We start from the raw sequence: 13,836 nt of genomic DNA, 5'->3' as shown, positions 1-13,836 counted from the left end.
GAGGTCGTTAACATCTCGCCACCGTGTGTGGTGAGGTGGCCAGGAGAAGAAATATTACATGCGTGTATCCTTGAACTTAAGAATCGATATTAATAATAAAAAAATGTGATCCAACAGAATCCTGCTCGTTAACAAATGTGATTTATTGGGTAACAAAGTCTGCATTCAGGTCAGGGCTATGGTTTCTGCCTCAATTAAATAATCTTTGCCAGGACTCCCCCCACAGTAAAATATCTGCACCTCAGTGGGCTCCCGCCTGGCATTAAGTAACAAATGTCCAAGTCCAACATTGACCTACGTACAAGTACATTCTGCTGCAAACGCAACAACCTGCAGCCAATCCCTTACCAGGCCTTTAGTCTCACATGGACCACTTCTAGTTTTCCACCAATCAGGACACGGTGTTAAGGCGGCCGTCACGTGCTCACCAGATATTGCACGCTGATTTAGGGTTACCACCTTCGAGGTATACAAAACAAATTGAGATGTGCCATTGGAACAATATCTTACAATACTCAGAGGAAAGAACGACATGTATTGCTTTGAGTATTATTAGCCAACTGACAAAAGCCAAGACTTTTATTAACCCAGAAAGACGTAGATATTCCCAGGATATCTATCTAAAGAAAATGTTATCCTGGGTACACCGGGCCAGGTGGGAACCCTAATCAAACGTGACGAAATGTGTTGTCAAGAACCACACCACTAACACGCCGACCCCACCATCCAACTTGTGAAAACATAAACAAGGCGACCGCAAACTTTACAAAACACTTTTATCTACAACAGCGGTAAGAGGGGTATGCATGCCCAACAAAATGATCCAACTTCTCAAGAATCCTGACATGAGCCACCCATATACATTTTGGTAATTCCAACACGGCGTTTGATGCAATGCCACCACTCTACTCACAGTTTACAAGTCAATGGTCATTATAAATTACTGCCGTACTTTGCTAAATGTTTTGTTACATATGTGGACACCGACATGTTATACATTTCATACCATAGGTGTATCGCCATGAGTTCCCGCACAATAATGCGATCATATGCGTGGAAAACGAATTAAAGCAATTATGTGGCTTGGACACATCACCTCAATACCGCTGAAAATCATTAAAATAATTATATTTGCCACCTTTACTTTGACGTGCCAAATTATTAATGCAACCAGGGTAGAAGCATTGTTAGAGACACTGGAGTTTAAAGATATGTTGAATCTTCAGTAATTTGCAACGCATGGTCATACCCCGTCTCTTAGAAGTTGGCAAGTACTCAGTGTCTCCCAGCATGAGCCTTTTCTCTGTATCAATATTGACACCAAGGCGTACCCACGTCTCAGCTTTCCACATCTACCAATCAACAGACATCCAGCCAGCTCATCGCGGCATCTCACACCATCAGCAACTCCACAAGCACGCATCAATTTGTCCCAGAGTCAATTGGTGGATGCGAAAGACAAAACCGTGGGCAAGGAGAGTAACAGGGGCCCCCCCAATAGTGGCACCTGTTCTCTTTTGATGTCTTTCCAAGTTCATGCGTCAGGCACGGGACATGAAAACAAGGCATTGCGACGAGGCTGGGCGAGGAAAGCGATGCAACTTGTCGCTCCAAGCAGGGGCCATTAATCTCAGGACCAACTTGCAGGGGAAATAGGTCCAGTAGACATATGGGCAAGCGGGTGGGCAGGCAGTCATGCCAACTTGCTGGCGATAGCCTGGTGCAGCGAGCTGAGCTGGTTGGTCCACTTGTCCAGCGCAGCGTAGCGAGCGCCGCCGCGCTTCTGGTGGTCAAGCTCCAGCAGCTGGTTCACCTGATCAATCCGGCCATTGATGGTGCTGAGGGTGGAAGAGGCGCAACGCAGTCGTGCACATATGGGTGTAGATACACTAACACACATAAACCATCAACATCGCGCGCACATTCGTACACGCGCGCTCGGCGCGTAGAATTAGAATTAAGCGTCTTAATGTGGCCACGTGTCAAGATGCTGTACAAGTGCTTGCCTCCAATTCACACGAGGTCCTGATGGCTCGCAGCAGCAGGAGGTTTTGACTAGCTCTAGGAGCTAGCCTTGGAGGAGAAATTTGGACGGCGGCGATCAGGGATAGAACTACGTGGGTGAGAGAGCAACACTCACTTGTCAAGGATGCACTGCACCAGGAGGCTCTCCACGTCACTCACGTCAATATTCAGTTCCTGCAAGTCCAAGCGGAGAGACAACATCGTTCAGAATCTATCACTCGTGATGTATTTGTTCTTAACCAAGCCATCAGCTTTAATGGGTTCCGTTGGATTACATTCTCCCACTGTTAATGTTACAGAAGATGTGATTTTTTTAAGTACAGTAAATAATAATAATGTATCATTTACAGCCCTTTTTAAAACCACTGGTCAATGAAGGCCTTCCACACCGTGTTGGTTATTGGGGTTTGTTTGAGCATGTCAATACTCTGATCAGAGCAGGTTGGTGAAGGGGGTGGCCCAGAACTGGTTCAGATATTACTTGATATGTCATAAATGTCTGGAGGTGATCTTTATTTAACCAATAACCCACCTAAAGTAAGCATTTAGACGAGGCTTTAAGACAAGAGTGGGAAATCATTTCCTTACTGAATTACTGAGGACCAAATAAGATTTTCAAATTCATTTGACTGGCAACACAATCACGCACACTTCAACATTATCCACGAGTAGTATGAATCCAATCAGTGCTCAAGTGTTTCTAAATGTAAACAGTGTTGCTAGCTTGGTTTTTCAAATATCGTTTGCGTGCGAGCCACATGAAATAAAGTCACGAACCATAGGTTCCCTACCCCTGCTTTATGATCAGTCGCTTGCTTACCTTGGATATGAAGGGGATATGGATGCGCGTGTACGGCATGATGAGCTTAATGAGCACCTGCGTGCGGATGTTCCTCAGCAGCTCTGTGTGACGAAAACGAAAGCACATCCACACGTGAGCCCCACTGAGAAAGTACAGGGAGGGTTCGCTCAGCAGTTGTCCACTAGGGCTGCCAACAACTCCTGGTTTTTGTCATGTGCGTAATAATGCACCGCTCAATTACAATGGATTTACGTGTAGTTCTTCCCTCGTCTGGCACCGAGATATTATTCTTGCCATAGATACGTCCCAGTTCTGTGCACTTCAGCGGTAGCAACTGTAGCATCCGCTTAGGCTGGCACGGCACAAGGGAGAGTGGTGGTGAGACCAGCACCGCACATGCTTGCGCAACATTTTAAGGCCACTGAACCGATGCCCTGTCATGTTCGTGATTTCCCCCCCCCCCCTAAAATAGTGCCGCTTTAAATTACAAACTATGGGAAAGTTCCAATTGAGGTGGGTTTTTGTTTATTTTCTAAACTGATAGAAGCTAGGAAAGGGCCAGCGAGGTTCAGTTAACAATGGCCAAAGATGTTGAACATTGTGAGAGTCCAACCTAATGAATTGCTTTGGTCCTAACTCAGTGCTTTATAGTAGCCTCATCCAGTGTATGTACAGTCTCATCCAGTCCAGAGCATTGTTAATCTAGTCTTGTAACATTTTCTTGGTTCTTTCGGTAAAGTCACGTAGAATGGAAATAATAAAACAATAAAAATAAAACATAATATAAAAATAAAACACGAGTTATTTTATGTTTAATTTTTTATTATTTTATTATTTCCATTCTATGTGACTTTACCGAAAGAACCAAGAAGATGAATCCCAGCAGTCACGAAAGCTTTAAATCGAAATCTTGTAACATTGTTGTAGTCAACTGACGTACGTGAATCAAGTCTATTGCATGGGTGTCATCAATCCAGTGACTTGTTATAGCCCAATCAAGTGCACTGGTTGACATCTATTGAATAGAATACAAAAGGTTTAATCTGGTCAAGTACAATGTTTACAGCATGCATGCCTGGCACTTCCAAGTCCAGCACTTAACACCCCCAGGGTAGTCCCGTACCCTCAATGTGCTCGCGTATGAAAGGGTCGTCCATGATGTTGCTACGGTTCGTTTTGAGGATCTTCTCAAACTCGTTGATGTCGTTGTTTTGGTACGCACTGAGGAAGAGATGGCGCAGCCCACACAACATCGCGCTCAGTGTTGAGCCACCCACCGCCACACCTCCGCAGGGATAATGTGTCCCGCCTGCTTCACTCTCGGCGTTTTATCACGTCGCTTCAGGGTTACAACTAACAATAACTAAGCAGCAGAATGGGCCAAGAGTTAACTTAACCACCATAACGTTCCGTACGGGATGAGAAATGTGCTTGCAATCAGATGAGGTGAGGGTTTTGTAATGAGACAAAGGTTCTGTATCGTATGAAGGTCCTGTAGGGTGAAACAACGGTTCTGTATTAGATGGGATAAGGGCTCTATAATTGTTTCTTTTAAAGATGAGATGAGGCTTCATTATCAGGTGATGGTTCTAAATATAATTAAATTAGCATTCTGTCCATTAAGAAATGAGGGTAATTTATCATCATTGCTTAACTTAATCGATTTTTAGTTTTACCCAACTGGCATCGATACGTAAAATGCACTTGAGTTTGTGAATGAAATGGACAATTTGGCAAGGCCATAGGACCGGTCCCCACCTCTTTCCACTCACCTCACAAGGTTGGTCATGGCCAGAATCTCGGGGTCATTCTTGTACGGCTTTGCCTGCGAGACAAGAGTAACACGTGTGAACACTCATGGCCCGTGGTCTTCGTAGTTGACATGTAAACGCGGAGGTGCACGTGCAACTGCCGCAGGCACGAGAGGGCTTACCTCTTGCGAGTCGAAGGGGTTTATGCCTGACTTCATGAGCATGTTGGCGAGCACCAGGTACTTCAGGCAGGTGGTTCGACGTGGGCTGCCAGACTCGTCGTAGTTCTAGGGGGGTGTAAAAAAGGAACAAGTGTTGCAGGTCGAGGAACTGAAAGCACTCGTTGAAAAATAAACATTGGCGATTCCATGGCGAGAGCAATGTAGGCACATTTCATTGTATTTGACACAGTGCAAAAGTCCTAATGATGCTTGTTCTTCTTTTCATGAACAGATTCTGTACCCCACACTGAAATGCCATGACTGTGGAATTTGCAAACATGAATGCCAAGTTACTTTTGAAGAATTTAACCTTCAATTATATTTTGCGTCAATTATAATTAAGAGTGTAGTGCCATGTAATGTAAAAAAAAAATACACTGAAACATGGTCAGTTAGGCAACTGTTGACTTTGATAAACTAAAAAGCAAAAAAAAACATCCTTGATGCCATTAAGTCAGTACCAGGTTTTTTATTTTTTCTAGTGAAACACCACACACTCTCAAGGACCTGCCATCAAATCTATCGCCTCTCTATAAAAAAAATCAATCGAAGTGCAGCGCATTTTCCTATGGATGAATTTTTCATGACAGGTGGCCAAGTGGCATGGGGGGGGGGATAAAGTGGCACCTTGAAGGCTTCAAAGAAGTCCGTATGCGCTTTCTCAAACTCGCCCTCACGTAGGTGCATCTTCCCTCCACACTCTGCACTCCACACAACATTGGGCACAGCACAACCACCACCACCACCACAAGCGACATCATTAACATCATCTTCATTATAATACCATAAGTGACTGTTTCACCCCGATGGTAGTTCAGAGTAAATGTAACCATTCTTCGATTAAAATAAATTATTACGCTCGTGACGTATACATTGCGTCGTGCGTGTGAGAATCGATTATTTACGACTTGTGCAAATTATATGAAAATGTTACATTTAGGTTAATGGTTAAATTAATTGAGACAGACAATACATACAAGACAACAAATCAGACAAGAAAGCATTGACTCCTTGAATTAACTTGTAGGGAGGAGAGAATCATTCTATGCCTGAGTGGCAGCATGGATTTATAAATGCACTACCAGTCAGACCAATAACACCTAGAGCAGCACATAACGATTGCCGCGCAAAACCACGACAACAATATAACTAAAGAGCTTACCTGAGATGTATTATTTTTTAACAGATAGGCTACTCCAGATATGTCTTAATGTGACACATCAATCCTACTTACGAACTATGTTAATGTAGCTTTTAATGATATTCTGAATTGTGCTGTGGTCCACAGAACAAACCGCTAAACTCCGTTATTGCGACAGGGCACCTCGGCAACATGTCTCTTAACGTGAGAAATACAGCCCAAATTTCGATTTAAAGCTTTTGTGACTGCAGGGATTCATCTTCTTGGTTCTTTCGGTAAAGTCACGTAGAAGGGAAATAATAAAATAATAAAAATAAAACAATAAAATAATTCTCACGACGTTTCGGCCACAACGCAAGCAGCCGTCCTCAAGTCTTTCCGACAAACCTGTTCTTCACCTGAAGACGGCTGCTTGCGTTGTGGCCGAAACGTCGTGAGAATTATTTTATTATGTGTTATTTGTATTATTTTATTATTTCCCTTCTACGTGACTTTACCGAAAGAACCAAGAAGATAAATACAGCCCACTTCGGAACCGTGCGTTAATGTGGCCTGCAGAGACCACCTCTGAACTGTGCCACCATGGCCGCGAGTGGCCCAGGGGAGGGGGCGGTCGCTCACCGCGAATGACACCCATGATGAGCGGGTGTGGGATGGCTGACTTGATGTGCAGCGACTGCTCGTACAACGCCTTCAGCTTCTTGTTGTTCTTCTGCGCCGTGTACATCTGGATCTCTAGCGCGTAGATCTCCAGCAACTGCGTACCCTTCTTGAGGTCATCCTCACCCTCGTCAGTCTGAACACAGGCACACAACATCGACCGCCGATCACCATCAGCTCAGCTGAGTCTCAAGACTTTCCTGCACAACCGTGTTCAGCTAATTCCTTTTTTTTCACTTTTCAACTCAGGTTGACAGCATTAATGCGTCAGTTCTGCCCATCTGTATCTAGTGGAAGGTCACAATAGTTCTCGTAAAAAATATCCAATATGAAATATTTTATGGTAACAAGTTGTGTTGCTATTAGGGATTTACCCCGATTAAAAAAAATGGTCAAATTAATCGAAGCATTGCACAAAAGCTGTGATAAAAATATACAGCGTTAAATAGAAAAGCATGTTCGGCCAATGCAATGAAGTGACATGCCATGCGTACACACCTCCTGTGATCTCCTACTGGCCAACGCAGAGCTCTGCATGTGGGTGTTTGGCACACAGGGCAATCCAACCTACATCATAGTGTTCTTTACTGGTCCTTGCATTGATGCTGTATTGACATTTTGAGCGATGTTGACCCAACAATTCTTAAGACTCTCGAATGATGCACCAGACCGAAACTTTAAAATTTTTTTTTTATCCTAAATGAGAGCCAGACACATCCTTGGTACTAAGAAAGTCTCAAATTATCTCCCCGGTAAATTGTCAGGCTACCGAGTCATTATTCAATTTCAGAATCAATTGTTGCTCTCCAGCTCATACTGCCTAGTTGACACTCTGTATAGAGTCCATCTTCTTTGTTGTCCGTCTTAATTGTGCGCTATTGTGTTCCGTCTACACTGTCCAGTTTATAACGTCTCATCTGTACTACCTGCTATGTTATGTCCACCCTATATGTCTCATCTGTATTGTCTCATTTATAAAATCTGTGTTTGTCTCATCGGTTCTGACCATTAGCATAAAGAATACATTTGCACGATTTGAAAATAACCGATTCTTGCATGTACGATTCAATGCGTGTATCACGGACTTAAAATACACTGATGAATCATTACATTCTGTATAGGTTAATATCAATAAGATAACATCTATTTGTGTTTTGGGTTGTAAATATTAATGCAGGGGCAAAAGCGCGCCTTGCTGTGCTGTGTTGGTGTACCTGGCAGGACTGGTGCAGCTGCCGCAGGATCTTCTGCAGCTTTCCGTACTCCTCTCGGTCAAAGTACAGCTTTCCCAGCTGCGAGAGACAAGAGGGGAGACAGCCGTGGCTTTAATTTCACTGATAAATGACGACACAGCTGAACAATCAGCCACGTACCAGGGCTGTAGCGAGCTGTACACTATTTAATAGCGCATCATAATAGCTGTAAATGAACAGCCATTTTCCAATCCATTGCTGGATGATGGCTTCCTTTATAGCATGCGGTTCATTTTAACAAACTTCACGCTGGTCAGTGGGGGTTGCTAAAGGTTGGGAGCACAGGCGTGGAAGCATAGAAGTAAAGAACAGCAACGGATTTTTCTGCACTGCAGCCCTGTGACAGCCTGTTTGTCTATGGCAGTCACCAATCAAAGTTCTATCCAAGCTCACATCTGCTTAGCCTCATAGATATGCCAAGATTGGGCACATTGTTGGTGATTTTGCTACAGGATGAATCCATTACACGGACGTAACAGGAGTGACAGCTTGCTGGTTCCATTCATTAGAGGAGCCTCGTGACTGTAGTCACCTTTGTATTGGTCTTGAACCAGAGGCGGTCATTCTTGGCATCCTTTAGTGCCTCCAGTGTCGTCTCATAAAAATCCTGGAGCAGCTCCATCTGCAGAGGCGATGAGTTTCTCTTCATCAAGCAAATCAAATCATTAGTACAATTGGATTTCAGACCATTCTTATATCACAAGGTTATCACGAAGGTGATGTGTTTCAAAGACAAGTATCATCAGCAATAGTGTCACAATACGGGGTTGAGATTGCTACGTAGTTTTCAATTTGGTAATTTGAATCATTTTAAACGTGATACATTTTGACCATGAACAGAAAGAAAATGGTTCCTTCCTATTCGTAAAATGTCACGAGATTTTCAACAACCACTTTCAAGCAGACTGTGTGGTGCATCTTAAGGTAAATAACAAAATACACCCGCAGTATTACCCATGGCAGCCGCTGTGCTCGAACCGAGAGCCTATGCACGCGAATGCTTCGCCAAATCACGAGAAGTTGATCAACCAACCACTCAAGCTCATTAACAGTCAGGGTTGTATGTGGAAAAAAAATTGCAATAGTGATGCACTACAACCTGGAATCTCTCACCTGCTTGGAAGTTGAGATGTAGTCCAGGATGGAGTTAATAGACTTCTCTGAGTAGTTGCGCGTTACGGCGCTCTTGATGTAGGTGAGCAGCTGCTTGTATCTGTTCATCATCTCAGCGTAGTTTCCCTGATGGTGGGGGGTAGCCGTGCCGAAGAGAACGCGTTGATTTTTAAAATGAAACGTACTTTAAAAAAAAAAGGGCTTAATCTTTCAACCAAATGTTATTCCCTATGGTGATATCAGCATCATGTCACGAGACAAAATAACCATTCCAATCTATCACGGAGCAGTGCAACCCTTCGTGTTGAGAGTGGCCCACAGAAGCAAATATCAGAGAGCTACCTCTGAGATGCCTTCAAGTGACCTCTGATCCACACAGTAGGGGGCAGCACCTTCCCACCAGCCCTGCCACCAACAGCAATGTCCGTCGCGTGACGACCAAATTAAGTGCAAAACCTCCTTTAGTGTGGCGTTTTTTGTGTAGTCATTGGTGACTGGGCTGAGCCCAGGTCAGCATGCTAGGGCTTGAGTACAGAAAATGCTCCTAAGATAAGTCATTTGTCCAGCAGGCTACAAATGTAGTATATCCTACATAGCAGGAGGAAAAACGGATCATAAGTTGTTACCTCACACAACGTAAGAGCGGTTGCGACAGATTATATCATAATTACAACTTCGCCAATGAATCAACCGTCAGGAAGACAACCCCCATGCAAAATGGTCACCATAAAATCCACCTATGCAACATGTCCAGCATGACATCATAACTCTGTGATGATCAATGATTCCATCTGTGCACCTCAGCCAGTCTGTGGCTGAGGCAAATATGTTTATGTTCATATTAATTATTGGTATTAGCATAATTACGTAATTATGTTATGAAGGTAATTCTGTACTCTAGCCCCTAATCTCCAAGCCACCCAGCCACCTGACAAGTGTATGTTTTAAATATTGTCAAGACTCACCAGCTTGAAATTTATCTTGATCATTTGTTTGAGAGCCTTGAATCCCCACTCTCCCTTCTCTCCCTCCAGGTCCAACACCTAAGCAAGCACAACGACACGTATAATAAAAGTTACTTGTTTCCCATGAAAGACGTGTTTACACTGCTAGACCACGTGCTGTTAGCGGACACTTAAGGCTAACATTAAGAAGTGATGTTGAGGAGAGCATACCACATGCCCTACTACATCATGACTGGCACACCACAAGGGGATCTAATTTTTTTCTGAAATGCAGAAAAGATCCAGGGTGAATATTCTACAAATGGAACCTGGCTTAGCCAAGACTCTACACATGGTACCGCATGCACCAGCTGCCCAAGTCTCTTTTTTTGCCTTTTTCTTAAATATATTCCAATTGTGGTATCGACAGCACGTTGTTATGAGACGAAGACATGTGAGAATCAGAATCGTTATTTAGACTGGAGGAATCCAGTCTATCATGGAACTTTCGTACTATAATTGAGATCCCTTAAAATGCCATCTTATCACATGCACTGCTATAGCGGTGTTCACTGTATGGCAAACTGAACATTTTTAATTGCTCATAGTTGAAAATACACGAAATTAAGTTAAAACCAAATGCAAAGTTACTTCATTCTTGCATGTGATTGTGTTGATGCTATCAATGTACAACACTTGAGAAACCGGTTTAAATCACAGGCGGGAAAAACCCTGAATTCAACCGGAATATCATTGGTGCCAAATCACTGCTCCCCAAAGCCACCTCAATAAACTGAAGTCTGGATTGGAGCAAGGCTGGAACCAAAAAGTACATTCCGACTGAAATGACAGACAGCCAGGAACCAGATATTTTCCTGTGACTGCAGAATGATCATTATCTGTGGTCACACTTTAGACGTATACATAAAATTGTCGTACCTTCTGGAAGCTGGCGAGTGCCGCATGGGGATCATCCTCCTTGAGAGCCTTGGAGTTGTAGTACTGGTTCTCTAGGTCAACGTTTGGTTCCGAGTTGCTGTCCTCCGAATACTCCTAGTGGGATACACATCATAACAGTGTGGCCAACTTAGCGATTTTGTCACCAAAGCCAGCAACCTTTTGGGCATTACTAGTGAAATCATTTTGTTTTAGCGACAAATTTAGAGACTTTCTGGGATGATGACGTTATGCAAATGTACGATAAATTCCAGATATGGTTCTAGATTTTAAGTCACACACTTAAGCAGTGTGCTTTCACTAAGTTGTCCCCACCTGAAGAAGGATGCTTGTGTTGCACCCGAAACGTCGTGATTTAATTTATTTTAAAAAAATTACCAACGTGACTTTACCGAAAAAAACAAAGAGTATGAATACAGATATGGTTTAAGTATCATATATAAGTTTACTCTGTCTAATACTTGGTAAATTGTGCACTGACATTATTCCAGATATGGATTAGGAATTCTGTATCAGCTTGTTATGTTTAACACATGTTAAATTGTGGATTGCCAAAAAAAATTAAACTTTAAGTCTATATAGTGGCATAGCATTTAGTGATCTTTTGAGGTTAGTTTTGGCAACTTTCAACTTCAAGGAATTTGCAACACCGCATCAGTCTCGAGTGTGGTGCTTCCATGTGCTCTGACCAAGCATGCCGTGAAATTAGCCAACCATGCCATTGCAAGTCCTGACACTCAATTTAGCTTTACCTGTTAAATTGCACATAAATTGTATTGCCATGACTTGCATCTGTAAATAAAATTATGATCCTTGGGGATGTGGAGAGCTGTGACACTTGGTGCAATACAGCAATACGAAAGTGTCCCCATGCTTACGATTACTGGAATGTCATATTCATCAAGAAAAGCCTCACAAAGTATCGAGACTTTTCATTAGAGTTCAGCGTTTGGATGTATTTTCAGTTGTAATGTGTGTTTCGGAAGGAACTTTCGTTTTCCTCTCAGTCTCTCACATACATTAGGAAGCCACTGGAGCGATCCACTTTCAAATCTAGATTGAAAACTCATGTCTTTATAACTGCTTTTTGTGTTTAGTTCGTTGTCCTTCCACCGCACCTCCGATTAGCGCGGATGACTACGTACGGTGCGAAATAAAAAGTTCAACATACATACACACAAAATACGTATTTAATAATGCAACAGTGAGGTTTTGCGATCGTCATTGTCATTATCATCCACAGGTTCAGAGCCTTTTGTCAATCCACTGCTGGATGAGGGCCTCCTCTGCACACCGTGTCTTGCCGTGGGAGTTATCTGACCATACTTGGCCATGCTCTTCAAGTGCGGCTAAGGGGCCGTCCATAAATGACGTCACGCGATTTCGGACGATTTTTGACCCCCCCCTCGTCACACAGCGTCACAAAAAGTCAGACCCCCCTCAAATATGACGTCACAAAAATCTGCCCCCCCCCCCCCCAAAACCATATTTCCATTTTGAAAATAAAACATGCTTCAAATCGATTTAAACTATTGTCATTGCAGTGCGTATTTAATGTGGTGCTGCACTCTGATGTTGTAGGAGTGTTGTTATAACATTTCTATATTTATTTAAAGTTGTGCATTTTGATGTAACGTCACATTTCTCCCCCCCCCTCGTCACACATCGTCACAAATGTCTGACCCCCCCAGGTACGTGACGTCATTTATGGACGGCCCCCCAAGCACTATCCAGGCTCAATATCTGCTTAGCTTTCGAGATACTAACAGCACTGCGAGTCAAGCTCTCTCTCCGTCACCCAATTAGATGACGGTATTACACTATTATTATTTATAAAAGCATTGAAAAGTAATCGATTATCGATTACGAATCGGGACAAACGGCGCAACCCGCATTGCCACCGCCAAAAAAAACTCAACCACTAAACGTCTAAACCTAACTAAACAATTCCACAAACGCGACTTTAATTGATCTCAAACAACTGCCCGAATCGTGTCATTAATTATATTTAATTGGGCCAACTAAGCGCACATTCGAAACGCTCCCCCACCTCCCATCATACCAAGTGACAACCTCCTCCATCCACGAGTTTTTTTGCGTCAATATATTAATGTGTCGTTAAACCCACCACCACCACCCGACACAGCCAATTAGTGAGAGGGTTGTCACGTAAACAGAACGTGGCCAATTCGTTACCAATACAGCAACGACACCGCCTGTGTGTTAGAGAGCAAATCCACAAACATGTTACAATATTGAGTACGAACATTTGCCAGTAATAACATCGTGACAAAACAACTCTATGAAGGATATTAGTTGCGAAAATCTCCAACTACTTACTACTACTGCTGCTGCTGCTAACGCGTTAAACTAAGAACATTCATTAATAATAATAAAAATTATAGCAATAATAATAGAAATAAAATAAGAAATCACCGATTTATTATTTTATTTCTATTATTATTCCTATTCTTTTGATTATTATTTATTTTTAGTATTTATTTTTTACCTACGTAACTTTACCGAAAAAAAACTAAGAGTATGAATCATTGCAGTCACGAAAGCTTCAGAAATAAGAACATTCATGCCTATGGCCTAGGCCGCACTAGGCCAGGCCCCTGTCGCCCTCCACGCGATGAGATTAAATCGTTACAATTCGCTCGCTTTGAAGAACACAGACCCTCGAGATCGTTAGTCGCTTCGGCTAACTAGTTAGTCGCATGCGTCTTAGCCGTGTTCGCCCCCAGCTCGCGTGCCACGACTCACCAAGTCGTAATCTTCCTCGTCGTCACACATGAAGTCGTCCTCTACGTCCGACATGACGGCGGTCGGGTGACGTTACATTTCCCAGCGCGCTTAGGGCATTGCCCAGTTATATTTCATAGCGCGGATTGGTACGCGAGATTGTATTTGCTGTTTCGGAAAAGGAAGAAGTTTTCCCCCCAATTAAAAAAAAGAGAGATGATATC

The 13,836-nt window shown here is 43.0% G+C and overlaps 1 protein-coding gene across 3 annotated transcripts; it reads right to left on the bottom strand.

Moving 5' to 3' along the window:
- Positions 1–124: 124 nt before the first annotated feature.
- On the bottom strand, positions 125–13,733 carry COPS2 (COP9 signalosome subunit 2). 3 transcript variants are annotated; one of them, XM_078612640.1, is made up of 14 exons: positions 13,634–13,733; positions 10,850–10,963; positions 9,932–10,009; positions 8,967–9,092; positions 8,386–8,496; positions 7,815–7,892; positions 6,562–6,736; positions 5,427–5,500; positions 4,761–4,865; positions 4,600–4,652; positions 3,951–4,048; positions 2,846–2,928; positions 2,141–2,199; positions 125–1,838 (listed from the first exon to the last, which is right to left on the bottom strand). In XM_078612640.1, the coding sequence occupies exons 1-14, from the start codon at positions 13,685–13,687 to the stop codon at positions 1,694–1,696; spliced, it is 1,353 nt and encodes a 450-aa protein (XP_078468766.1). In that variant the 5' UTR covers positions 13,688–13,733; the 3' UTR covers positions 125–1,693. The 3 variants fall into 3 exon arrangements, with proteins under 3 accessions (XP_078468766.1, XP_078468768.1, XP_078468767.1); XM_078612642.1 differs by having other exon boundaries at positions 8,386–8,475; XM_078612641.1 differs by having other exon boundaries at positions 10,850–10,960; positions 13,634–13,719.
- Positions 13,734–13,836: the final 103 nt, after the last annotated feature.

This window comes from Lampetra planeri, chromosome 39, assembly GCF_965212315.1.
Source record: "Lampetra planeri chromosome 39, kcLamPlan1.2.h2, whole genome shotgun sequence".
In the NCBI taxonomy this organism is placed as follows: Eukaryota; Metazoa; Chordata; class Hyperoartia; order Petromyzontiformes; family Petromyzontidae; genus Lampetra; species Lampetra planeri.
Note: the sequence above shows the minus strand (reverse complement) of the source record. Positions and strands in the feature narration are given on the sequence as shown.